Source organism: Crocuta crocuta, unplaced genomic scaffold (genome assembly GCF_008692635.1).
Source record: "Crocuta crocuta isolate KB4526 unplaced genomic scaffold, BGI_CrCroc_1.0 scaffold248, whole genome shotgun sequence".
In the NCBI taxonomy this organism is placed as follows: domain Eukaryota; kingdom Metazoa; phylum Chordata; class Mammalia; order Carnivora; family Hyaenidae; genus Crocuta; species Crocuta crocuta.
This window is the reverse complement of record NW_027532409.1, coordinates 1,863,035-1,889,687: the sequence shown is the minus strand read 5'-3', so window position 1 is coordinate 1,889,687 and position 26,653 is coordinate 1,863,035. Positions and strand designations below refer to the sequence as shown.

The 26,653-nt window shown below is 42.4% G+C and overlaps 1 protein-coding gene across 3 annotated transcripts in view; it reads right to left on the bottom strand.

The window, feature by feature from the left end:
- Positions 1-26,653, bottom strand: part of CHD6 (chromodomain helicase DNA binding protein 6) — a 197,955-nt gene that overhangs the window by 82,781 nt on the left and 88,521 nt on the right. For all 3 annotated transcript variants that reach the window (XM_077778892.1, XM_077778893.1, XM_077778894.1), the window contains 9 exons: positions 17,075-17,137; positions 16,161-16,219; positions 15,394-15,511; positions 10,384-10,470; positions 10,054-10,188; positions 5,261-5,382; positions 3,837-4,080; positions 2,474-2,650; positions 1,727-1,870 (listed from right to left, as the gene is read on the bottom strand). In XM_077778892.1, coding sequence (XP_077635018.1) covers positions 1,727-1,870; positions 2,474-2,650; positions 3,837-4,080; positions 5,261-5,382; positions 10,054-10,188; positions 10,384-10,470; positions 15,394-15,511; positions 16,161-16,219; positions 17,075-17,137 — 1,149 coding nt within the window. The remainder of the gene's footprint in view (positions 1-1,726; positions 1,871-2,473; positions 2,651-3,836; positions 4,081-5,260; positions 5,383-10,053; positions 10,189-10,383; positions 10,471-15,393; positions 15,512-16,160; positions 16,220-17,074; positions 17,138-26,653) is intronic.

Here is a 26,653-nt window from a genome sequence, read left to right as displayed (position 1 = left end):
GACAAATATGCTTCACTCTGGAAGCAGATGCTTTCTGGAACTTTTATTTACTGTGATTTAAAATTTAGACATCTGATGCCATTTTTTGCATTTTTTCCCTAAATAACCCCAATCTTCTAACCCTTCGTAGGTCCTTGATTTTACCAACCACGGTATTTAAGAATCTATCCCCCAAATGGATGAGGAATTACTGTATAAGAACCCAAAGAGGAAAGGCACACCTAGATAATTATTAAAGATATGGACAAATTACAATCTGCCACATGCTGGGTTCAGCTTTGCCCTTGACTTGGTTCATACCTTGAATCATTTAGAGTATACTATATGCCAGACACTGTGCTGGTCAATACAACAAACACAACTTTGGAGAAGAGGTGGGCCTTGTCCTCAAGGAGGTCATTGTCTAGGAAGAAGAAAAAAATGCATACCACAAAATAAGTGCAACGGGAGAAGAGGACACATTGCTGATGGTCCAAAAATGGAGAGAGGGTTGGGAGCTGGCTTTTGAAAAATTAATAGATACTGCAAATGTAGAGAAGTGGAATTGAGTTTAATTATTCACTGCTCTCAGAGTCTGACTTGCCACAGAAGTAGAAACAAACAGACCCGAACCAGAGAGTGTACCCCTGACACCAGTTAGTGAAATTCCCAAACCTTCTCAGTCCCCAGATTCTCTGCCCCAACCCACTCTCACACCACTGCGAGGTTAATTTAGTGGAACTGTTTATGTCATTCCTGCAATCAAAGCCTTGCATTGCTTCCCTAATACCTATCAAATTCTTCAAGCCGTCTTTTAAGATCTTCCCACAATATAACCCTCAACCCCTCTGGCCTCATACTCCACAATTCATCAACTCTGTTTCCAGCTCAACCAGATGATTCCCTACAATGGACTAAATTCCGTGGCCGATTATGCCGGGTGGTTTTTGTTTCTGTGCAAAGTAGTCACCATCTTTTCTCTCTCCATGACTAAAAATGTACCTTTCAAAGTCTATTTCCAAATTGTACTCTCACTTCCAATTGTAAAGGCTTTCCTGATTCCCAAACAGAGGTGACCTTCTCTCATAAAATCCCCAATTCTATCATTTGTTCCTTTTATGGCATTTAAACTTGTCTGGGTTATTTCTGGAACCTCAGTCAAGATTTCTACTCATCATAGATAGATATTTCTTAGTGTTGGTTGTTTTGAATTAGCTTTGAGTCCAATAAGCTAGCTTCAGGACCAGATCTCTGAAAATTGAGGAAATCTGGTTGATTTGGACAAAACTGGACTTAGCAACTACTCTAGTATATGACTGCCTTCTTTTCCTCACTACCTGTGTATTGTGTTGTACTTGAGAACATGAGCCTGGGAACGTGCTGCAGATTACATAGGAGGAAGGACAGATGAGGAAAGCAGAAGAAAGCACCACATACCTGAGTCCAGGGCTGAACAAAATCACAGAACTTACATGTGAGATCAGTGAAGGCAGGAGGCCTGATATGCTAACACGGGATATTTTGGATGTGGACTCATTTATCCTTTGGAGTAGTAAGAACTCCTAATAATTAGTTTAACCTCCTCAATGTAAACAAACAAATTAAATCGAGGAGGTAATGCTCATTTTAGCAGGGATATGAAAACCTGTGAATGCCTGTCCCCACGGTGACAATGACTTGTTCTTTCCCTGACGGTGAAGGTATTCTCCACTATCTCCTCAATCCTTCAGGCCCCTTCCCTATTTACCTGTTCCTCAGTTTTGAGGTCTCCAAATTCCTCCAAGAAAGCAGTCTCTGAGGGAAACTGTGATGGCTCCAGAAAATTCAGCAAACTGAAGAGCTCCTCCACAGAGTTCTGCAACGGTGTCCCAGTGAGCAGTACTTTGTGTTCCTGCACAAATGAACAGTCCACCATGAGCAGTGTGCAAGCCACTGACTCGGTATGCTTTGGTGGGAAAATGAGGCCAGGGCACTTTGTGCTCACTCTGGGGCAATTCTGTTAGGCTTTTATGGAAAGAGAGGATGCCACCGTTTCATGGGGGTACGGTCAATAAATAGATCAACCTTCCTTTCCCATCACGGATTCCAGCAGCAATGTCGTGTTAGTGAAAGCAACACTCATTCATTTATTCATTCATTCATTCACTCTTACTGAGTGCCTACCCTCTACATCTTGGGCACTGTGCCAAAGCCATCATGCTTGGTACCTGGAAATGAGCCAAAACACCCGACACTTCCAGGTCACCAATTTCATGGTATTTAAGATTCCCCGGGGTCCCTTTGGGAATCTATTTGTGGCAAAGGTCAAATTGTTGACCTAGTTCGTAACAAAAAACCTTTTGATTCCTGCACTATCACACATACAGAGGGCAAAAAGAAAATTCAGAGTAAGCAGACTATGCACAAGTAAGCTACATGCAGAATGGCTACAGAATGCGTCCTCCACTGTGAATAATGGAACCTGTGTTGATGTAAAGAGCTTGCTAGCTCTCACCAGGGCCATGAGCTTTAGACCCTCCAGAAGTTTGCAGTTCCTGTTCTTCAGTCTGTGGGCTTCGTCAATTATCACACAGCTCCAGTGAATCTTTTTCAGCTCTGGGCAGTCTGCCAGGATCATCTCAAACGTTGTGATGACAACATGGAACTTGAAGACTCCTGAAAGGGGGTTTCCCTGAGGGTGACACAACGGAAGGCGAAGCTTTATGCCATGACTACAGAATTCCGCTAATGTGTTCCCAGCGGGAGCAGAGGGGGTAGTGCAGTAAAGCGCCTGGGCCTAGGTGACAGAAGCCAGTAAGCACTGCACTTCGTCGTGTGAGGAAAGAGAGAATACGAGGATGAACCAGCCCTTTAGACAGGAGAGAGACCTCGTTACACCGATGAAACAGAAATAAGAGACATGGGCCCTCATGATGCCGAGACGTATGCGCAAGTACGGAAGATACGGCAAGAAGCTTTTTGTTTACTAACTGCCATGACAAGGAAAGCAGACGGGTATTGATTTGCACATTCCCAGCCATGAGCTGGTCTCAACCACACAGAGCTTGAAGACCAAGGAGACCTTCTTTGTTCCTTTTCAGATATGGTTAATTTCACCTTGTAACTGGGTTCTAGCACAGGTTCAAAGTAATGTTCCTGATTCACCTGGGACCAGAGCTACCAGACAGGACACATCTCTTTCATCTATCTTAATGCTGCTATCACATTTAAAGAGCAGAGCTGCACCGTGTTAGAGCACATCATAAATTTCTTCCAAGTGTCTCCTTTTGCTGTTTATGAAGTCCCTGGGAGAGAGCACTGGCTTCCCTCTGGCTGGATTCATTTAATTTTCACCTTGCTTGATTAGAAAAGCCAGTGGCCAGACAGGCTTACAAGCATACTCAGTAAAGGGATTATAAATAACAAAAACCAAACAAACACCACAATCGATTGTACTTTTAACAATGTGAATCCTACCTTCTCTTTATCCTTCCCTGTCGAATGTGTTAACACCTCTCCAAACCCCCTGGCTAGGAACCCACCCCCTGTACACTAATTCTTCTGCTCACTTTTTCCACTGAGCATGTAAAAGCAACTTCATAAGCCAATCAAGAAGCCAAGCTTTCAGTATCCTAAAAAGAGCCTCTGGCCTATGTCAGATAGTGGCAAGCATGCCTTACAAATTTCGTGTTTTATCACAAACTAAACTACCAAGGAGAAACAAAAGTTGGCCTCAATAAACATAAGACTCTACAAAGTCAGTCAAGAATAACCCAAGGTGCAGGGCATTAAAACTCCTGAAGACAAGTGACGGGAAGGCTGTTCTGGACAATGACATCAGGCTGTCACCAGGTCTCTGAGACCCATGTAAGGCTCACCTGTGCATCTCTGTACACCATCTCATACTGCTGGATCATCTGTCTACTGATCTGGCTGCCATGGTACACAATGGCGTTCATCTCTGTCCACGTCCGGAACTCTCGCTCCCAGTTCGTGATGGTGGAGAGTGGGGCGATGATGAGGAAAGGACCGTGGATTCCTCGGAGGAATATCTCTGAGAGGAATGTGATGGACTGGATGGTTTTCCCTAGGCCCATCTCATCAGCCAAAATACAATTTTTTCTGCAGTGTAAGAAACACAGATAATCGATCATTGATATAGGAAAGCGGCAGAGGTTGGGTAGAACTAAAATCATAATTCAGAAGCACACCCTGACCTATAAGGTCATCACTGAAGGACCTTATCAGCATTTCCCAGAGATGCAACTGAAGCAAGTTCTTATTTTTTGGATTCACACCCTGCCTACTTCCAAGAAGGAATTATAGCAACTTGGGAGAAAATACAGGAAAAGAGGTCCATATAAATATAAACTGAAAATACCAAACATTAAAATAACAGTGAGACACAAGGAGAAAAAATATGCCTCAAACCCGAGCCAATTTCTGTACCTGACGAACTTCATGGAAGCCAAGGTAAAAATAAAAAAGATTAAGTTATGTGAATTTCATGGTCTGCTCTTTGTGTCATCAAGGGTGAACTTTCAACCACACAATAAATTCCTTGTCAGAGTAAGAACGTTGGTCTCTTCTGGTGATCTGGAATCACAGACTGCACAGAGCTGTGACATTGGAAGGGTGTGGCCCCTGTCGGTCTCACTGTCAGTCTCACTCCTCACTGTACACATGGGGAACCCAACCCCTGGAAAGGCCGTGTGAGCCACACTCCAAGCAGCTCAGTGAGTAAGTGGCACAGACTATGCTCGAGCACAAGTCACCAGGATCCCACCTTGTGTGTTCTCCACTACAGCGAGCTGGCTTTAGAATCCTCTGGTATGTTACAAAAATCTCAAATTTCATGTTTCACCTAGATTCTGACAGGACCTAAAGCACAAAGAGTCCAAAACTGAGAGTTACAGCCCAAGTCTAGAACATCCAGGGCTCACAAACAAGTAGCAGAGTTGGGGCTAAAATCCAGATTTATTCCTTTTTACAGCCAATTTTTGCTAAAGACTTAAAAGATAAAAGGCCTTTTGGATTTCGTTTCATCTAGGTTGAGTCTTACCTTTTGGCTGGAATGGCCAAGAAAAAAGCAGCACAAAGTTAATGATGCCTAAAGATCATTCCTTCTGGTTGGAGAAACACCTGATGCACATCTGATGCAAAGATGAGCACCCTAAACTGATGGCTAGGTTGCACTCTCTCACCACCTTGCTACTGCCGCTCTGGGCAGGCTGAGGGGACAGTCTAGCTCCAGGTATAAACACTTGGGTCCGTGAGGACATGCCTGGTTCTGGTTCCTCACCTGTTATACCAGTTAAAAAGAAGCCAGTTCATCCCCTCCAGCTGGTACTCCCGGAGCTGGTTACTGTTCTTATACTCTCGAGACTTCTCCAGCTTCTGCCAGGAGTCTGAAGCAGGCCGCTCCTAGGGGACGAAGGCAGAAAACACAGAATGCATAGAGAATAAGATCTGAGGAGCAGAACATGAATAGGGACATAGGATAATAATGGGGAAGGCAGCAAACCTCAAAACACTGTCCAAAAGCCAGCGTCAAACTGCAGCTACTATTTTCTGACTAATGTGTAGTCGGCCCCCATATTTTTTTGATTTCACCAGATTAAACTAAGAAAACCTCGGGGCGCCTGGGTGGCTCAGTTGGTTAAGCATCCAACTTCGGCTCAGGTCATAATCTCATGGCTCATGGGTCTGAGCTCCGTGTTGGGCTCTGTGCTGACAGCTCAGAGCTTAGAGCCTGCTTCAGGTTCTGTGTTTCCCTCTCTCTTTCTGCCCCTCCCCTACTCACCCTCTGTCTGTCTCTCCCTCAAAAATAGATAAACATTAAAACAAATTAAAAAAAAAACCTCTATAAAATTTGCAAGTAATTAATGAAGAAGACAAACACACCCACCTAAAGTCTTGGTGTTACACTGTTTGACCCAAACTCTTAAATGTCATTCCTACTTAATACCTCTATCTCCCTGCAAGCCAGTATTGGGTTTTTGGTCTCTACAGATAATTTCTTTTTGGTAGTTCTTTATGCATGTTGCATCAGCTAAGTGGGTCAAATATTTTGTTGATTAGGTCTGAGAGTCAGTATGAGGCAAAAAGCCTGTAAAATCAAAACTGCAAATTCCTTAAACTCCCCATAAACATAATAGCAGTCTTATTTTATTTTCCCATATGAAACACTGATTTCTAAATATAATTGATCTTTTCTCTACTTATATGAAACGCCGTATTCATCACATGCTAAGTCTTAATATATCCATGGAGCTCTATCTAGATTTTTCATTCTGTTTCACGAGATGGTCTAGTACTGCAATAAAAGCAAATTTTTAAATTTCTATAGCCTTTTATCTGATAGGGAATTATTTTTCAAAAGTGCTTTGGCTATTCTATCTTGTATACTTTTCTGAATAACTTTAGACTCAATTTGTCAAGTTCTCTTAAACTGCCATTGGAATTTTAATTATAATCAGAGGAAAATTTAAACCTTCAGGTGTGGAGGCCTCCCATCCAAAAATCTTATTCAATAGACTTTATATTATTTGGAAAGTGACTTGCCTGTTTTGCTTTTAGACAAACTGAGCCTCTAAGTTAATAGTTTACAGTCTTAAAAATCCCTAGCTTTACTATAGTTATAAATGAGAATTTTGAGACTATAAGTCTTCTAAACAGTTTTAATTTTTGGTAATTATACTTTGGAGTTCAACAATATAATTTACACCTGAAATATGTTATTATCTGAAACTAAACCATTTGCATGTAAAATTAACAAAATATCCCCAATTACATCATTGACATTTGGAGGTAAGTGTAATCTGTCCATGATCTTTCAGAAAAATCCACATCACAGCTTACCTACAAAATCACTACAGCTGCAATTAGGCTAAGCCCTTTAAAATAGGACTCTGTTGAATAATATTAAAGAGCATATAAGTATAGGTGCTTTTTTTAAAAAAGGGACAAAATAATTTATTATGTAAAAAATAATGATTTTAAAGAAAAAGCTTTTAAGCAGATATTCCTATATAAACCCTCTTGCTCTGTTCCCTTAAAGAAAATATACTCTTCTTAACCTACGGGAACCAGTCAGGCTGGCCCCCCAAGTCCTTGTACCTCTTTAATCAGGCATGCTCTCCTACTTCACTAGATACTGTGGGGAGGCCTTCTGGAATGTTCCTCCAGTGACTTAGTGGCTCACTCTCAGCATTATAAGTGCTGGAGGATGGAATTTCACCGCAGATTTCTACTTTGCAGCCTTGGTAATATTCCAAAAGCAGAGGCATCACTCTGTCATCTAGTCACCCCTCTGGGTTTCCCTCTTTCCCAGGGCTAAAGGTTTTAATTTAACATCACTTACTGGCCAGAAATTTCAGCCATCTGAGCATAAGACCTGAAATGAGCTACAAGTTTTTGGTTTGTTCCTAAGTGGTACAGACTATAGGAAAGAACTTACCCAAGGGTGGCTACTTAGTTAAATTTGAAAGAGGAGAACTGATTCTCAGAGCTCCCAAGGCAGGTTCTGCCTGTTAAAAAACTGTCTTTCTTTGCACAATCATCACCAACCATGTCATTTCTTGCTTTCCAAAAATTCTGTATTTTACCTATATGTAATCAATTTCTACCAAAAAGCTTTCAGATGAAAAATGTCCTATTCATCAAGACTGGTAGGATCATCTCTCGACTTCAAAGCCAGAGTAAGATCCCCTTGAAAATTTATTTAGCGCGGAGGTTCTAGGTGGCTCAGACAGTAAGGCAACCAACTCCTGATTTCGGCTCAGGTCCTGATCTCACAGTTCGTGGGTTTGAGCCCCATGTCAGGTTCTGTGCTGACAGCGCAGAGCCTGCTTGGGATTCTCTCTTCCCTCCCTCTCTCTTTCTGCCCCTCATGTATGCTCAAGCTTTCTCTCTCACTCTGTGTCAAAATAATAAAATAAAATTTTAAAAAACTATTCACAGGGCGCCTGGCTGGCTCAGTCGGAAGACCATGTGACTCTTGATCTCGGGGTCATGAGTTCGAGCTCCATGCTGGGAGTAAAGATTATTTAAATAAAAACTTAAAACAAAATTATTCAGGTAAACTACCATTTGGAGCCAGTCTTTTTCTTAACAAATAAAAAGACAGCTTTAATTACATTGCTAGCTGCCATTCCAATTTAGAATTTTTGGGATAACATTTCCAAAATGTGCATTTTAAATGAGAGAACAAATAAATTAGAAACAAAGAGACAAGTGTGAAATACTAGCATGGTTCATGAGATATGAGAACAGCGGCATGGCAACAGCAAAGAAGTAAAGGAAAAGTGAAATTGCCTGAAGACACTTGAGAATTCACATTCTTGCCAAATCTGTGTAGTCAGTCAGTCTGAGAAAATAAGCGGATTCGAGCCGAGAATGCTGATCACTTCAAGATAATAATTTACAATTAGCTGCAGAATGGAAATGCTCTCTACTCTCTGCCCCCACACTAGTTGACTGTCCCTGCACTGGGCCACACATCCCAATTAGTCTGGGGCCATGTGTGTCCACGCACACACATACCTCTTCCATTTACCTGTGTGCTCCTGAGGGTTTGGCGTGCAGCTTCCTTCTTACTCTATGTCACTCAAGAGTCAACCAATGGGAGACGTTTAATAGTTGGCTGATGCACTGAATTAACAACAGCCAACATTATAAGAGAGGACTGAAAGAGACATTTATTAACCAGTCAACCAGTCATGTAACAAAACACGATTACAAACTATGTAGATTTCTTTTTTTTTTTTTAATGTTTTTTATTTATTTCTAGGAGAGAGAGAGACAGTGTGAGCAGGGGAGGGTCAGAGAGAGAGGGAGTCACAGACTCTGAAACAGGCTCCAGGCTCTGAGCCGGCAGTCAGCACAGAGCCCGACGTGGGGCCCGAACCCACGAACCGCGAGATCATGACCTAAGCAAAAGTCGGACACTTAACCGACTAAGCCACCCAGGTGCCCCCAAACTATGTAGATTTCTAATCACAGTTCTGCACCTCAAGATTTCTCCATACACTTCATATGCCAAAAACCTAAAACAAACACTGCTCTTGAGTGGGCTCTGACAGATATCTAAGTTCAATGTTGAGGTCTTGTCTTCTGAATCCTAACTTTTCAGTGACGTAAAAACAACAAATAATACTAATAAGGAACTGGATAAGGGTTTTTCATATAAAAATGGTAATTGAAAAAAATGTTTATTTATTTTGAGAGAGCGAGGGAGAGAGCGAGACAGACAGAGCATGAGCAGGGGAGGGGCAGAGAGTGAGGAAGACAGAGAATCCCAACCAGGCTCCCCACTGTGACCACAGAACCTCACAGGGGGCTTGAATCCATGAACCATGAGATCACGACCTGAGTCGAGATCAAGAGTCGGATGTTCAAGTGACTGAGCCACCCAGGTGCCCCAAAATGGTGATTCTTTTTTTAAGCAGAAACATAAAATTCCACTCTGTAGCCATGTTCAACAACTCTGATTCTCTTCCCAAGTGAGTTACATCTTAATCAGGCTCTATCTTAATTCTACCTCCTTTTAATTATTGAACACTCTGTATACACCTACTTGTCAGGTACCTTAGGACATTTATGCATCTTGGTGGGAGTTCTTCAGAATCAGAAAAACAAACGGATGAAATAAATGCATACTGAAAACCCATGTTCTCTCTGTGAAACTCATGGATATAAAGATAAAAGATAGCTCTTCCTCTTAAAATATTCCAGTTGAGTAAAGGCAAAGGATAAAAACAAAGAAAAAAGATCACTGATGGAGCAAAAGGTAACAGGAAACATTTCAGGCATTTCTTATACATTCTGTCTTACTGATCCCATGTAGCAGCCATATACCAAGAAATTTAAGTTCATATTCAAGGTTCTTCGATGTCACATACACCAAAACAGAGCCTAGATCTAATGCTGATCTGAGTGCCAGCAAAGTCTGAAGTGCAGGTTCAATGGATAGTGGCCAAAGGCAAGACACCAATGAAGATGACTTCTGAACACAGCCCAAAAGCCATCCAACATTGCCAAGTTCATAAAGTTACATGTTATAAGAGGTGCCAAACAGAGACACAGATACATTACCACATGTTTAATTTCAGGGAGAACTTGAAGAGACTCAAATTCTTTAACTTTTGCAGGATCCACGTCTTCCTCTAGTTCCCATGTACTTTCTTCATAAGGCAGTGAGCACCACTTCACCAGGTAATGTGTCACCTCCTGGTGGGAAACAGGATAGCAGCTTATGTTCTTTCTACTGGATTAGAGGAGCCAATAGTACTCTGGCCAACCTCTGAAAAACCTACCCGGTAACACATGAATGCCGTTAAAACAAAGACCATATGTTAATAAAACAAGCAAAATCTGTAGTAAGAAGGACTCACCTTGGGTGAGTCAAAATAGCCAAACACCCACCTCTCCTGTTTCTGCATCTTTGGTGTGAGCCACCTCCAGGACGCGATCAACTTCTACATAGTCTGGGTTGAACAAGTCTTCATCAGGCTAGTGCAAAGAAAGGAGAAGATTCAGCAAGTGTCCCCCTCCACTCAAAACCAACACTCAGTATTTTATCTGTAGGTGACCTCCTACTCTGGGCCCTATCAGGAAACACAGAATGGAAGGGGTAGCTTGCGAATAAAGTCACAGCACAGACATTTCTTCCCTGTCCCCAAGTCCTGCTCTCCGTGACTGAATTTCCAGGTTATATCAGGGCCAGATATAAACTTCCCTAAAGGTCATTACAGTACTATGCAAAAACCAGCACAAGGATTCCTTTTCTTCTTACTGCTTTTCATTCCAAAGATAACCCTTGGAAACTCAGAATCAGTTTTTCTTTTACATACCAGTAATAATAATAATAATGAACACTGGAAGAAGGCATGAGGGGAAGCTTCTGATGGACAGATAATGTTCTATTTCCTGATCTAGGTGGTGGCTACCCAGATGTGTGTATTTGGTAGAAATTCACCCTTAGGATTTGTTTTCCTTCATGTGCATTATGCTTTCCCCAAAAGCGCACTGACAAAACAATAAGCATCACTTGGAAATATTTAACATGTGTCCAGGGTAATGCTAAGTGCTTTACGTCTCAAAACGACTTTATGGACTAGACACAATAATTACTTTACAGATGAGGGAACTGACTTGGAGAGGTTAAATAAGTAATGCGACCAAAGCCACAGAGCTGTGCGAAGTGGAACATTTACCCAGGTCTTTCTTACCCAGAAGCCATCCTCCTGGACTGCTAGAATGTTCTTATTGCCCCTTTGGCTGGAAGGCACTTTAGAGGCTATCTAGTTTCATCTTCAACACAGGAATACTTTTTATAACACCCCTGGCAACGCTCCCTCAGATTCCATTATTCTCTGTTTGGGAATGTACTGCCCTCTAAGACCTGACCCATTGCCAAGACAGCTTTGTCTCTGCCTGCTCAGTGGTGGCATCATGATCTTTACCTTTATTATTATTAAATTACAGCCTATTTCCTTCCTGTAACAGGGGCTCACTGGTTGGACTGCTGTCTCCACAGGAACAGTAACAAAGTTCATTTTCCTTCTATGCCGGCTCTTCCACAACCTCCACCCTATCTGGGTGAAATTACCCAAGGTGCTCAACTGTTGTTCGGGCTCCAGGTTTCTAGATCCCTTAACGATACAGAGAGCTAACATTTATGAGCAGTAACCGTGGGCCAGGCACTGTGCTAAGCACTCTGTAAACACGGTGTCATTTAGTCCTTGCAGGAATTCTGTGAAGCTGATATTATTAGGGGTTCTGCTTTACACAGAGGATGACAGTGGGTTTGAAGGAGCTTATACAAATGGCCCAAGGCCACCACAAGTTCTGTGGGAGGGGAGGATTGGGGGCAGTGGAACCTGCACTCTGGCAGTTTGGCTCCAAGAGCCCAGGCTCCTAGGACCGTGCAGTCCAGTTTCCAGGTCTGCTGACAATCACTCAGCCGGGCTTCCTTCACCAGTGTTGCTGTCCTCCTGCAGCTGCACTGGGGCCCCCAAAGTGGCCCACTGAACCCTGATACCCAAAGGAACAGAACACTCAGGAATCAAAGAAAAGGCAGAGCAGGACTGTTCCATTGGTATGTCCTAAGATTTCCGTTACTTTTTAAGCAGCTGCACGCCCTACTCTTGACCAACAGGAAACTTGTAATTAAGTGGGCAGTGTCTTCTCCCTAGAGCTGCCAGTCAGTCGTTTTCCCTACCCAGAAGTTGTAAAGATTTAAAAAATACAAATGTGGGGCGCCTGGGTGGCTCAGTCAGTTAAGCGTCTGACTTTGGCTCAGGTCATGATGTCATAGTTCGTGAGTTCAAGCCCCACATCAGGCTCTGTGCTGACAGCTCAGAGCCTGGAGCCTGCTTCGGATTCTGCGTCTCCCTCTCTCTACACCTCTCCCCTGCTTGGACTTCGTCTCTCTCTCTCAAAAATAAATAAACATTAACAAAAAATACAAATGTATGACATTACACTTATTTACTGCCATTGTATATCATTCATCCTAGCCTGTCCATTAAACCTGAACTTTTGATTTTGTCATTTATTCTCCTAGCGTTGAGTCTGGTTTTCAGGAATCCGGGCTTAGTCTGAAGGCCTCTACCCCTGCATAGCGTGGGAAGTCTCAGCCTCTCGAGTCTGAGCCTCCTTCACACAAGCCCCTAGCTACCGCATGAAACAGCTGGAAATAATGGATATGAAGAAGCTCTAGTCAAAACTAAGTTATTGCTGATCTTATTAGAATATCACTAATCCAAGTCATTAATAAAAATGTTGAACAGGTCAAGACTGAAGACCATATTATAAGAACTACTCCCCATTTCTCCTCCTCCTTAATCTCAGGATGTCCTCCAATCTTCTCAAAAGCCTTGCCTTCCTACACAAGTTATGAGCTCCTGGCACGTTATTTCTATACACTTGAAATATAGCTTTGGCTCTCCATCCCCAGCCCAGTCAAAATCACTCCCTTGAGAACAAAGCAGAAAACAGACACATGGGGCTTTGTAGGCTATATTAAGGAGTATGGACTTTATTTCAAGAAAATGTGCTAAAGAGTCTGGAGCAGGGGAAGAGCATAAGGCAACCCCCACCCCCTTACCAGGGGGGCAGCCAAATATTTCCTGAGCACTGACCCCATGGCGAGTACCAGGGATAGAAATACAAGAAAGACATGTCCCTGTCTGTCTCATTGGGCTTAAAATGGAAGAGACATGTAAACAAGTTACTACACTGCAAATACTTGCTAAAATAGAGGTGCTGATAAAATGTTCCAAGAACAGAGGGAGGAGAGTATCCAGCGGGGCCTCGAGACGGTTTTGCAATTCCAGCTGTCTTCTTCCCCCAGTCCTTTACGAGAAGAACGATGACATGAGGAAGAGCCCTCATATGCTTTAAAGCAACCCCGGAGAGGGCTGGGGCCCAGTGCTACAGCTAAGGAGAAAGGACCGCGCCCTGGGACAAGAAGGATGCTTACTGACATTATCCTAAAATAATGTTTTGTCACTTGCGGAGAAGGAGTGCAACATGCAGAAGGAGCTGATTAAGTGCTGCAGCAACGCACGATGGTTTCATGGCACCTGAGTGCACTTGAGGCCTAGTGCTTGCCACTACATTTTAAGAGTAATCTTTATCCCTTCCTTTCTTCAAAGTTATCTGCACAAAAATTTAAACTTACATGTTACACAAAAAAGAAAAAATTAAAAGTCACCATTATTCCACTAACTGGAGAAAATGATGTCAGTGTTTTTATGCATATTCACATTCTCCATGTATTGCTATGGTGCCTCTTTTCCCCTGCACCCCCAAACCGGCTTCTGCCACACACTGAGGGGGCCTAACGTTTTCAACTAACAACAGTTGACAGCACTAAAGCCACCTTTTAGGTCATTAATAACTCTTCTCCAATATCATTTTTCCTAGCTGCACAGTATTCTGCTCTATGGGATGTATACATAATTTAGCAAATGTCTGCTATCTAATATTGTGCTTGTTTGCAATTTTCCATCAATATAAATGACAATATCACAGTTAATTCTGCACAAAGACTCATTGGTTTCCTTAAAATACATGACAGTATTAGAATTGCTGGGACAGAGGATGTGAACTTTTTGAGACATTTCATGCCTGCTGCTATATTGCTCTGACAGGTCTTACTAGGGTATATTCCCACCCACTGGACACAAGAGTGTCTCTTACCCACACCCTTACCAGTGGTGGGTAATACTTATTTTTAAAACCTTCAGGGGGACCCGGGTGGCTCAGTCGGTTAAGCCTCCGATTCTTGATTTCAGCCCAGGTCATGATCTCATGGTTTCTGAGTTCAAGACCCACATCGGGCTCTGTGCTGACAGTGTGGAACGTGCTTGGGATTCTCTCTCTCCCACTCTCTGCTCCACCCCCCAACTCGTACTCTCTCTCAAAATAAATAAACATTAAAAAAATAATAATAAAGCCTTCAAATACCTGGTAAACAAAAACTAGAAATTTCCTATTTTAATTAGCATTTCCTTGACTACTAGTGACACTGACCGCACTTTTGTAGGATTAGTGATAATCATTCCTTATCATTTAAGCTATTTGTCGTGTGTGTATGTGTGTATAAGCAGTAAGGTTCCCTTGCTGGATAAAAAGAAAATATGTCACATGGGGCACCTGGGTGGCTCAGTCAGTTAAGCACCCGACTTTGGCTCAGTCCCACATCCAGCTCTGTGCTGACAGCTCGGAGCTTGGAGCCTGCTTTAGATTCTGTGTCTCCCTCTCTCTCTGCCTCTCCCGTGCTCATGCTCTTTCTCTCAAAAATAAATAAACGTTAAAAAAAAAAAGGATGTATGCCACATATATATGTATAAGTATATAATTAGGAAATATACATATGTGTATGATGCACATATGTCCTAACTATTTACTTTAAGATTTGAATGAAGTATTTCCTAATATATAGATATTACAGACTTGTTTAATGTCCAAATCCATCAATGCTTCCTCTCACCGTAGGTACCATATTTAAAAATACTCAAGCTTATATAAATTTACTTACTTATTTACTTTCTAATATTTTAGCTTTGTTTTTATTTTTTACATTCAAACTTTAAGTCATTTGAACTTATCATCTGGGGAAGCAAGGAGAGGAGGGAATGAAAGAGTCGTGTGCACATTCCTCTCGCCCTAGCTATTTATAGATTTTCTGACCAAGATGCATGTTCTTATGAATTGCCAGTTTGTAAGGCTCAATCCTCATAACTTGGTGGATAATTTTTTTCCTTCACCTTAAACCTGGACCGGTTTTGCTGCAAATCAGTGCACATTTAGCAACATGACTTGAGCAACAGATCTGTACAGGACTTTGACTTAAAGAAACTTAAACTCAGCATTTAATACCGCAAGAAGAGCAGTGGTCAAATTAGTTGGTGAATACTGTTTCACCTCAGTAAAAATGTGCTTCATCTGGGCTTGTTTATTTCTGAATCGCTTGATCTTCTGTGCGATGCGAGGATCCTTTTCCAGCTCTTCCATTGTGGCCCATTTACAATGCAAGTAGGAACTGTCCAAAGACACACAAATTGTGAGACCAGTGCAAACCACCACACCACTGAGCCCTACAGTGTTTCAGCAAACAGGGTGACCCTCTAACCCAGAAGTAGCGGTTTGTGGGGAAACTGCCAGAGATTGGGCTGTGAAGGGCCTTGCGCTAACCCAACAACAAAACATAACAATGCAGCAATTAATTCCAAATGACTGATCCTTCCGCAGCTTCTACACAAACTGCCTGATAGCAGAAGGAGGGCAGGCAGAGGCAGGCTGTCATTAACACACATTAGTGGAAGTGGGCAAGAGGCAGAGGAAGAAAGAAAAATGCAAGAGGGAAACAGTACGAGCTACAGGACAGTGGCTCTCCACCAGCAGCAAATGCGAATGGCTCGGGGAGTTTTTAATAAGTACCAGTCCTTGAGTCCTTGGGATCTACTCCCATAGTCTGAGTCAGCTGGTCCTGAGGGGACCAAGGGCCTCCCTGGTGACTGTCTGCACAGCCAAAGGTAAGTACTACTGCCTAAGGTGAACTTGAGTCAATCGAGATCCATGGATCAGGCCTCAGGGGCCATTCTTGGAAAATACAGAAGACGATGTGATGAGGGAAAGGAAATTTTATTCACATAAAATCCAAATAGAAATAACACATGAAATACACGTACAAATTTCTATACTTAACGTAGAATAGCTCCAAGTCGAATGGGGGCTCTCCTGGGTGAACCTGTAACCAACAGCAAGCAGTTAATAGTTCAGATCTGCACAGATCGCCCTGATGTAGCATAAGAAAACAGGTAAATCAACACCTCTGCGTGATTTTTCATACACATTTCCTGAGGATGTTTTCGGTTTCCCAGTTCTTTCCCTGACAGATACGGAGCAGTTCTCCCTAAGGATAAATGCACAGCTAGCCAGGAGGTAAAAGAGAAAATGACCCTTCTGGTATCCTTGCAAGGTCCAGGCTGCGCCAGCGTTCAGCTGATAAACCCAAACCAGCCCAGAGCTCTGAGAGCTGTCAGGCCTGAAGCCTGGTGTGCAAGTGAAAACACGGGTCTCCGGCACGCCCCCTGACCACCCGCCCAAAACATCAGTGGTGCCCACTCTCAAAGTAAGGAAGTCTGCTCTCATAAATATTTGAAGAGAAAACTATGTTCTCACCAGCAACAACACACCCTTCACCCCAGGTGTGCTCTCTGGACCTCCACAGCAGTGCAGAAATATCTCAAGAACCCGCCCTCCAAAGGTTTTCAGCACGACTCTTTTTCCATATTCTGTTCTTGGCCCCCTGAGGACTCTCCCTGGGCTGCAGCAACTAAGGGACAAATACCTTCTGCTAGCATCACAATGGAGGAAAAAAATTATTTGGGGCTATACTCAAATATTTAAGAATTTTAGGACCTAAAATCTTCCATGGGGGTAAGAATAATAAATAATAAAAGAATAAAAGAATGATTAGCCAGACAATATTCTTGCTTTGCTCTCATTCTGGCCCATCAGGCCCGTTCCAGGTTCTCTAGCCAAACCTCTGTTCACAGTGGGGAGAACCTGTGATAGAAAAGCTGACACATAAGCCACTAACCTCCTGGACGGTCTTAGAGGCCAGAATCTTCTCAATGATGTTTGCATCATCTTCTGGAGGCTCCTGGAGACAAAGGTTAAGAAGGAAGAAAATTACTGGCACCACAGAATCCAAGGAATAATTCTGTAAAAAATGCTACAGCAGGTACTGCTCCATCTGAAAGTTCACCAGTGAGTGCCAAGGCCTCCCTCCCTATCAGTCCACAGAATGATCAAAAGATCACAAACATTCTAACCTCTAGGCACAAGCTTAACACCTCCCCTTCCATATAAGCAGAGAAGTTATACTGCTTTTCAGACTCTTAATTTCAGATCTGCCTTTAGCATCACTAAAATTGGTCCTAGGACTTCCCTTTTCTGCCAAACCTGCCTACATGCTGCTGCATAAAATTTTCAGAAAAGGTATAACAGAAAGGAGTCTGGGGTCCTTAGGAGCAAAGAGTCCTAATTCTAACACCTACCAGCTACTGACTTTGGGTAAGTCAATTAACACCTCTTCGTTTCCAAATCTATTAAAATAGGAGTTAAATATACTTATCTCACTGGGTTACCAGGAGGCTAAAACCGTATGTGAAAATATTTTTGGAACAGTAAGCACTATGCAAATGCAAGGCATAATTATTCTCTACTAAATGATACCGTCTTTCCCTTCTGTGTCTGGAAATGGCTGTTTCACCGAACATCCTTTGACTATAAATCCTAACTGAAAACAAATTAATTTCTTCCTTTCTACCCCAGCTACATATCAACATTTCTAGGCTCCTGATCTCCGTGAAATCTCTCTACAAAGTATTTGATTAAATAACGACAAACTTAAAAAGGTGCGTTGAGTCAGAACATTTATGTTTGATGTTCTTTCTGGGACTCTATTTGAGCTGTTCTATTTCTTCTATTTCAGAGGTTTTGTATATACTGTATGACTTCCCCAGATCTAGTATTTATCCACAACAGGAGACTCAGAACAGAATATGAGAAGAAGGGTCATCACAACAGCCTGAGCTCCCAAAATGGGTTCCTGATCAGAACTTCCCCAAAAGATGACTAAATGCTGCATTATCACTGCCTTCAGTCCTACCCATTCTAGGACTCACCTGTCCCAGAGCCATACCATTAAAGAAAACATATTTTCTAAGATATCTAAATTCAAGCTTTCCCCAGAAAAGTACTAGAGGAAGGAAGGAAGGAAGGAAGGAAGGAAGGAAGGAAGGAAGGAAGGAAGGAAAAGAGAGAGAGAAGAAAGAAAAAAAGAAAAAAAAGATGAGGATGAGGGCAGATGGTAGAAAAGAAGCATGGGGATCAGCAGGCGATGACAGATGCTCCCAAAGGTTACAAATATTTATTACATTCCCCTAGACACATGGCATGGTGCTGGGTGCCATGCCAAAGTTAATCCAAAGTGACAAGAGTCTTCTCCCACTGCTCAACAAGAATACAAGTCAACTGTGCCTACCATACAGTCAGAGGAAGGGATGGGGATACAGACCAAGCTTTTGTTTTTCTGCTCAAGTGTTTGTTCTGCCTGATTCTTTTTTTTTTTTAATTTATTTTTANGTGAGATCATGACCTAAGCAAAAGTCAGACGCTTAACCGACTAAGCCACCCAGGCGCCCTTGTTCTGCCTGATTCTTAAGCACAAGTAAGGAAAGGAGGAAGCAGCAGGTGGCTGTTGCCTGTCTCCTCCCACTATAGCGTAAACCTTCTGAGGGCAGGGATCCTTATTTGTTTTATCTACTATTATCACTAATGCCTTGACAAGGCCAGGCACCAGTGGGTGACCAGTATATATTTGCTAATGCTAAATACAAGAGAGAGGAAGGGAGAGGAAATACATGAGGAAGTAAAGCATCAAACTCACCGGTGCCACACACTGCAGACAGTTAGTATTCTTAATCTATGTCACTTAATTAAAAAGTCTCCTCCCTCTTCATACACTGGAATCTAGCCAATACTGTGAGGCGGGCCAACGGCAAAGGGCCAGAGCCAGGTGTGCTTTCTTAAGCCGAAGATCACTACCTCAACCTTGCAGCCAACAAAGGAAGAAGTCCCAGTTAAGAGAAAGTAGATGAATGAACAAAACTCCTTCCTAATTTCCTACTTCCTAACTGCCTACTTCATTTCCTTCCTAAATTTCTCTCATATTATTTATTGTCTTTTATGTTTATTCACTGGTCTTACAGAAATAGATGAACTGTAGTTCTCCTGAGCAAGAACTACCAGATATGCTAACATAATAATTAAAAGTTATTGACATATGGCATACATACAGTATATGGAGATCCCAGTGGACAACCAATGAATTTTTACATATACACATACGCACTTGTATAAATACCACTAGACCAAGTTACATAACATTCCCAACATTCTGGGAGACTCTTGTGCCCCCTCTGGAAGTAACCACTATTCTGACTTCTACTACCACTGATTGGTGTTAACTATTACTAAGCTTCATGTAAATGGAACTATATAGTACGTGGTTCATTCTTCTGTATTTCTGCGTTGTATTTTGTTGTATAAATACACTACCATTTATTTATCCTCTGTTGAGGAATATCTGAGTTTTTCCAACATTCATATACATTGTATATATTCTGGTGGACAAATGTACTCATTTATCTTGGATATATACTGAAAAGTGGAACTGGTAGGTTATGAGGTAAATTGTATGTTTAGTTTTAATGAACGTTGTCAAAATTTTTTCCAAAGTGATTCTAACAATGTTTACACCCACCAGCAATGTATGGGAGTTCCAGGTAACTTGGTATTGTCAGTCTTTAAAATTATAGCCACTCTTGTGGCTAAATTCACATCTTTAATTTAATTAATTCACATCTTTAATTCACATCTCCCTAGTAACTGAGGATGCTGAGCACCTTTTCATATGCTTATTGGCCATATGGATAACCTCTCTATGAAGCTCCTGTTCAAGTCATTTGCTGATTTAAAAAAATCGTCCTTTCTTTAAACTTTAAGAGTTCGTTATACATTTCTGAATAACAGTCCTGTCAGTTACACAGATTACAAATATTATCTACCAGTCTATGCTTTGCCTTTTGCTTCTATAAATGTGTCTTTTGATGAAGAGAAGTTTTACATAATCCACTTTATCATTTCCTTTATACATTCCGGTGTCTTGTTGACTCTTTGCTTCTACCAAGGTCACTAAGTAAGCCACATAATTTAAAATTTTCTTCTAGCCACATTAAAAAAGTAAAAGTAGGGGCTCAGTCAATTGAGCATCCAACTCTTGATTTCGGCTTAGGTCACGATCCCAGGGTTGTGGGGTTGAGCCCCGTGTTGGGCTCTGTGCTGAACATGGAGCCTGCTTGAGATTCCCTCTCTCTTTCTCCCTCTGCCCCTGTCCCCAACTCGTGCTCTCTCTAAAAATAAAAATAAAAATTGTAAAAACAGATGAAATGAATTTTAATATATTTTACTTAAAGCAATATATCCAAAAATGTATTATTTCAATGTGTAACCAAGATAAAATTATTAAGGAAATACTTTATATTCACTAAGTCTTTAAAATCTGATGTTACCTTCACGCTGAAAGCACATCTGCCTTCAGGCTCGCCGTATCTCCAGTGCTTACTACCCACATAGGGCTAGCAGGAGCCCTACTGAGCAGCACAGCTCTGTTTGGCTCCTCTGGTCTACTTGTTTTTATAGCAACACTACCTGGTCGTCATTACTGGAGCTTGATTAAAAGTCTGAATTACAGTGAATCTTCCAATTTAACTCTTTGTAAAGACTGCCTGGCTATTCTAGCTCTTTTGTGTTTCTATCATCAATTTCCGCCAGAAAACACCCTGCTTAGATTCTGACTGGGAATGACTTGCAAACATCTTAACAATATTGAATACATGCATGTCATATATTGCTCCATTAATTTAGGTCTCCTTCAATTTCTTTCAGCAATGCTTTTCATTTAATGAGGGCTTGTATATCTTGAGAGCTATCCCAGAATATCCAATATTTTTTATGATGTTACAAATGGCATTTTACAATTTTCCTTTCCTGGTTTCATGTTGCTAGTTCAAAGAAATAAAATAGGATGTTTTCGTATACTGTCTTTGTATCCAACAATTTAGCTAAATCCACATTTATTAATTCTAATAGTTTGTCAATTCTGTTGTATTTTCTACACACACAGTCATGTCATCTAAAATAATGAATCTTACTTCTTCCGTTCCAATTTTCAAACTTTTTATTTTTGAGAGAGCAAGAAGGAGAAGAGCAGAGAGAGAGGGGAACAGAGGATCTGAAGCAGGCTTGACATTGATACCAGACAGCCTGACACAGGGTTCGAACTCACAGAATGTGAGATCATGAATAACCTGAGCCCAAGTTGGACGCTTAACTAACTGAGCTATCCAGGTGCCCCCTGCATTTCTGAATATAATGATAATGGTGGAATTTTTTTCTTATTCCCAAATTCAGGGGGGAAAGTGTTCAATATTGTGCCATTTAACATAATTATCAGTAATCAGTTTTTATATAGTGGCTTTTAAGTCTTTGGTTTCCTATAGTTTCAGATAGGCCTGAGTATGGTTTTTGATTTTGTATTTTCTCTGCTTGGGAGTTACCCGTTGATATCCCTCATCAGTTTATGGGAGTTGTTGGCCATTTACTTTGGTCATCAAACACTCCTCTGCTCCAATCGCTCTTCCATGTCTAGGACGCTAATCAGAGATACACAGTGCACTTTTTCACTGTACCCAAACTGTTCCATATGCTTTGTTCTGCTCTTTTCATTCTTTTTTCTATGTGGCAGTTCAGAAATTTTCTATTGATTTGTCTTCAAAGTCACCAATCTTATCTTCTGTTGTATCTAATCTGCTTTGATTATTTTNGCACAGAGCCCAACATGGGGCTCAAACTCATGAACTGCAAGATCATGACCTGAGCCAAAGTTGGATGCTTAATCAACCGAGTCACCCAATCATTTCACCAGCAGGGGCAAATGGTGATGGTTTCTCTTCAACCCAAAGCAGTCTGAGTCAAGTCTGATCCTCAACCCACACCTAGAATTGAGGAATGTTTCCAGAGAAGAAACAGTCTGCAACTGTCGGCTCATTTAGTAACAGCTCTTCACTGCCTGGAATTTTAGTTCATTTAATTCTTGTTGCTTCCACAGATATCTGATGTCTTTAAAGATGTATTCTTTTCTCCCCCCCTTGCAGTGAGTGTTGCCCTGCCACGACCCACTCTGTCTTCCCTGGAAGGAGGGATCCTCCCACACCAACTCATTCCGGGAACTCCCTAGGGCCTACTTTTTTACTCTTTTCTATTTATACTCATTTTCCTGGGGATCTTGTCCAGTCTTGTGATTTGAAATAGGGCTACATACAGACATGTTTATGTATCCAGCTCATGAACCTCCCCTCTATTCACAGACTCATATATCTAGTATATATGGCATATACCTGTCATCTCCACTTGAATATCTCAGAGGTATTTCACACTTAAAATGCCTAAACTGCAAGCTCCTGTTACCCTAGCCCACTTCCCTTCCTTACCCATTCCATCTACAGTTTTCTCCCAACCGAGTGACAGGCAATTCTATCCTTCTTTGTGTTCAAACCAAAAATGTTGGTGTAATTATTGATTCCTCCATTCTCTCCACACACCATGTCTGACAAGCCAAGAAATCCTGTTAGCTATAACTTCAAAATATATCCAGAATTCGGCAGGTTCTCACCCTCCACTGCTTCTACCTTGGTCTAAATCACCTTCATTTCTCACCCAGATTATCCCCAACTGCCTTCCACCTAGTTTCCCTGCTTCCCCTCCTGCCCAACTAGTCTATTCACAACACGACATTCAGAACTGCCATTATTATGTCACTCTTTTGCTTAACCTTTTAAGGCTTCTCTTTCAACTCAGAATAAACCCAAACATCTTTCAGAGGCCTACAAACCCTGCCGGAGCTCACCAAGCGTCCCATCTCCTGCTACCTTGCAGGTCTCCCTGTGTGTTCCCCATGTACACTAGTGGCCTGTTTCTACCTCAGACTCTGCACAGGCTGTTCCCGCTGCCTAAAATGCCCTTCTCTCTCTCAAGATTCCCTCACTCCTTTACTGCCTTCAGTTCTTTGCTCAAATGTTACCTTGGTGAGGTCAAAACAGACCACCCTAATTAAAACTGCAACCCTCACTCCTCAATTCCACACTACTCCTCTCCTGATCTTTCTTTCACAGCACTTACCACCATTGACATACTACACAATTTTATTATTTTTTAGGTTTATTCCCAGGCTCTACCTAGTTATTTCCACCCTTTGGAAACTTGGAGCCCCTGTGTGGCCTCCTATCCCACGAGGTTCAAAATCCAGCAAATGTGAAGAAGGGAGCAGCTGCGTGGATTTCGCAGGCCCCCTCTCCTTTTGTGTACGCTGCTCCCTCTGTGAGAGCAGGGATTTTGGCCTCTTTTGTTCCTTGATATTATCTCCAGCACAAAACAGTCCTTGGCAGGTAGTAGGTCCTCAAGAAGTATTTTTGAATAAATGACATTAAGAGATTCTGGAATACAAATGGTAATATCAGCATAAAGCAAGTGCTGAGAACCTGCCAGGAATCCCACAATTCAAGACAGGGCACTTCGGCACATTAGGGGAGGCTCTGAAAGTGCAGGGACATCTAAGTGAGAGCTCTGGGAACCAGTACTGAACTTTTATAACGGCGGACTACCTTTCCTGCCCATTCCCCAGCCTGCAGCACCCAGACTAACCGGGGAGCACTCACACATGTGCGCACGTGCTGACAGGAACAATGAGGTCTTCCTCACTAGACTGCTTCAAACATTTTTATTCTTATCTACCATTAAGAACAGAAAAAAGAAGCGTTTTAGTGGTAGGATTCTGATTGTTGTTTGCAGTTTTTACTAAGACCAGCCAAATCCAAGGAAACGTTAACACACGGACAGGAAAGGACAGAACTTTACTCTGAGTGTTAAAAGGATGAAGGGCGTCAGCGGCACCTGGGTGGTTGTGTGACCAACTCTTGATTTCAGCTCAGGTCATGATCTTGCAGTTTGTGGGATCAAGACCAGCACTGGGCTCCTCGCTGGGCATGGACCTTCATTGGATTCTTTCTGTCTGTCTCTCTGCCCCTCTCCTGCTTGTACATGTGCTCTCTAAATACATACATACATACACTTTAAGAAAAAAAATAAATAAAAGGATGGATGGCTTCAAACATTCTTCACCATAGAAAATTTTCAAGTAAAAATTCAGAAATTTGAAATAAAATTTCAACTTATCGTTTATAGGAAAGGGGATGAATACTACTATTTAAAAAAAATCAGTGAGGGGTGCCTGGGTGGCTCAGTCAGACAAGCATTTGACTCCGACTCAGGTCATGATCTTGCAGTCGATGAGCTCAAGACCTACATCAGACTCTGTACTGACAGCCCAGACCCTGGAGCCTACTTCAGATTCTGTGTCTCCCTCTCTCTCTCTCTCTGCCCCTCCCTGGCTCACGCGCTATCTCCCTCTCTCTCTCAAAAGTGAAAGAACATTAAAAAAAAAAGGAAAGAGGGGCGCCTGGGTAGCTCAGTTGGTTAAGTGTCTAACTCTTGGTTTCAGCTCAGGTCATGATCTTGTGGCTTTGTGGGTTTGAGTCCCCCATGGGGGCTGCCAGCATAGAGCCTGCTTGGGATCCTCTCTCTCCCTCTGCAGCTGCCCTTCCCCCACTTGTGCTGTCTCTCAAAATAAATAAATGACCTTAAAAAAAATTAAAGAAAAAGAAGAAAAGAATAATTCCTTTAAAAAAAAAAAACAGTGATTATCATCAAAATACTGCAAGCAGGCTTTACTCTATCCTAATAAAAGGAAAAGGGAGTAGCATTTCCAAAATACACATCAAAGTAGGACAGAAACTAGAAAAATCAGGACTTTTCTAAACAGAGATTGTGCATAAGCACGATCATGTGTGTATCAACACTCAGTGTATACAGATACACACAGATATAAACTAAATCTGCTTGCCAAACACACTTCCATAACAACCATCTGTTCTCAGCTACTTGGAATTTTCTCAAATTATCCTTCAAAGAAGGCCATTTTAATTCATTCTCTTTCATGTCAGAGACTCATATAACTAAAATCTTTTTCTTAGGGAAAATTTCAAACATTTTCAACCCTAGTCCCCCCCAACCTCAACCAAGCACCTGATTTAGTTCTATTTAGCTAGCCGCAAGAGAGAGATTCTAGCAAGAAGCAAACCACTTTTCAAATTACCGAGTATGTGAGGGTACAAAAGTAGCATCAAACAAGATGCACAGTCTCAGGGGCTTACATTCATGTAGGGAAAGCAACATAAGACATTTTTATTAGAAATGTCCCAGGTTAAATTCCAATTGGTGTGACCACCAGCAAGAGTGCAAAAAGCAAGGGTGCAAAAAGCAAGCACAGCTTGGACTTCACAGAGCAGGTGAGGTTTTGGTTAGGCCCTAAGGAACGGTGGGTCATAAGAGGACAAGCAGGGAGGAAAGCTGAAATGAACCGGAAAGAGGAAAGAATGAGCCCTCAGGAAACAGGATGCATACACATAATACTAAGTCAATAGCAGAGCGAAAGCATTAGACGAGAATGAGGTAGGGAAATAAATGGGTGTAAACAGGTAGTGTGTGGTCGCAGTTAAAACGAAAACCAGGCAGGAATTTTGATTTAATATAGGAGTTGAGAAGCAACCACCTTAGAGCACAGAGCAGGGGCACTCTCCCCCATCCTGGGGGGACAGGGGAATTCTGGGGGAGGAAAGAACCAGGCTCAGTCCACCAGGCACAGCAAAAGGCTAGACGAAGCAGAGGGCGCTGGCCTCAGAGACACAGATGAGGCACAGGAGGGCACCGGGAATTGAAGCCTCATTCAGATTAAAGCCCTCTGTTCTAAAAGGCAAAATTGCACAAACTGCACAAACCGTAGGAGGCAAAAACTGAGACAGCCTTGCATAAATCTACACAACAAATGCAAAAGTCTGTATGCGTTCTGGGCACCAACATCCCTTGGACAACGAATAAGAAAGGAAAGCATCACAGGGAGGATGGGAAGTTATTTCCTGCCCTGAAGCCCATATCCCAGTCAGGGGACTGTCCGTCTGGCTCCAGAGCAGGTCCAGCTAGCATGCCAGTCCCAGCCTACCAGGAATCACGTGTAAACATGTTTCCAGCAACTCCCCACTAGATACGCAGTGCTGAGGCTGCAACCTGGGCCTGGGCCAGGGCCACAGAGCAGGCAGAGCCCGCCAAGGAGGCACCGTCCGAGAAATGCAGCGAGGGAGCAGCATGGCCTTGCTGCGGGTGACTCCACACCATTCTCGGCCCCGAGCTGTGGATGGCAAGCAGGCAGCCAGCCAAGGGGCCTCGGGAGAAGGACACAAGAAAAGGCCTTGTCGTCTTCAACTGATTTTTGTGCCACTGGGTACTGAGGATTGCCTGGAAGCCTAGCTGAGACTCATGGCTTTCAGGCTCTGCATCGGCCTGGGAATCTTTGTTCAAACCTCGCCAGGAAGCCTGAAACATAAACCAGAGGCAAGTGCGGTGTGGTTGGGCAGGAGCAGCAGCGAGGGCTTGGGGGAGG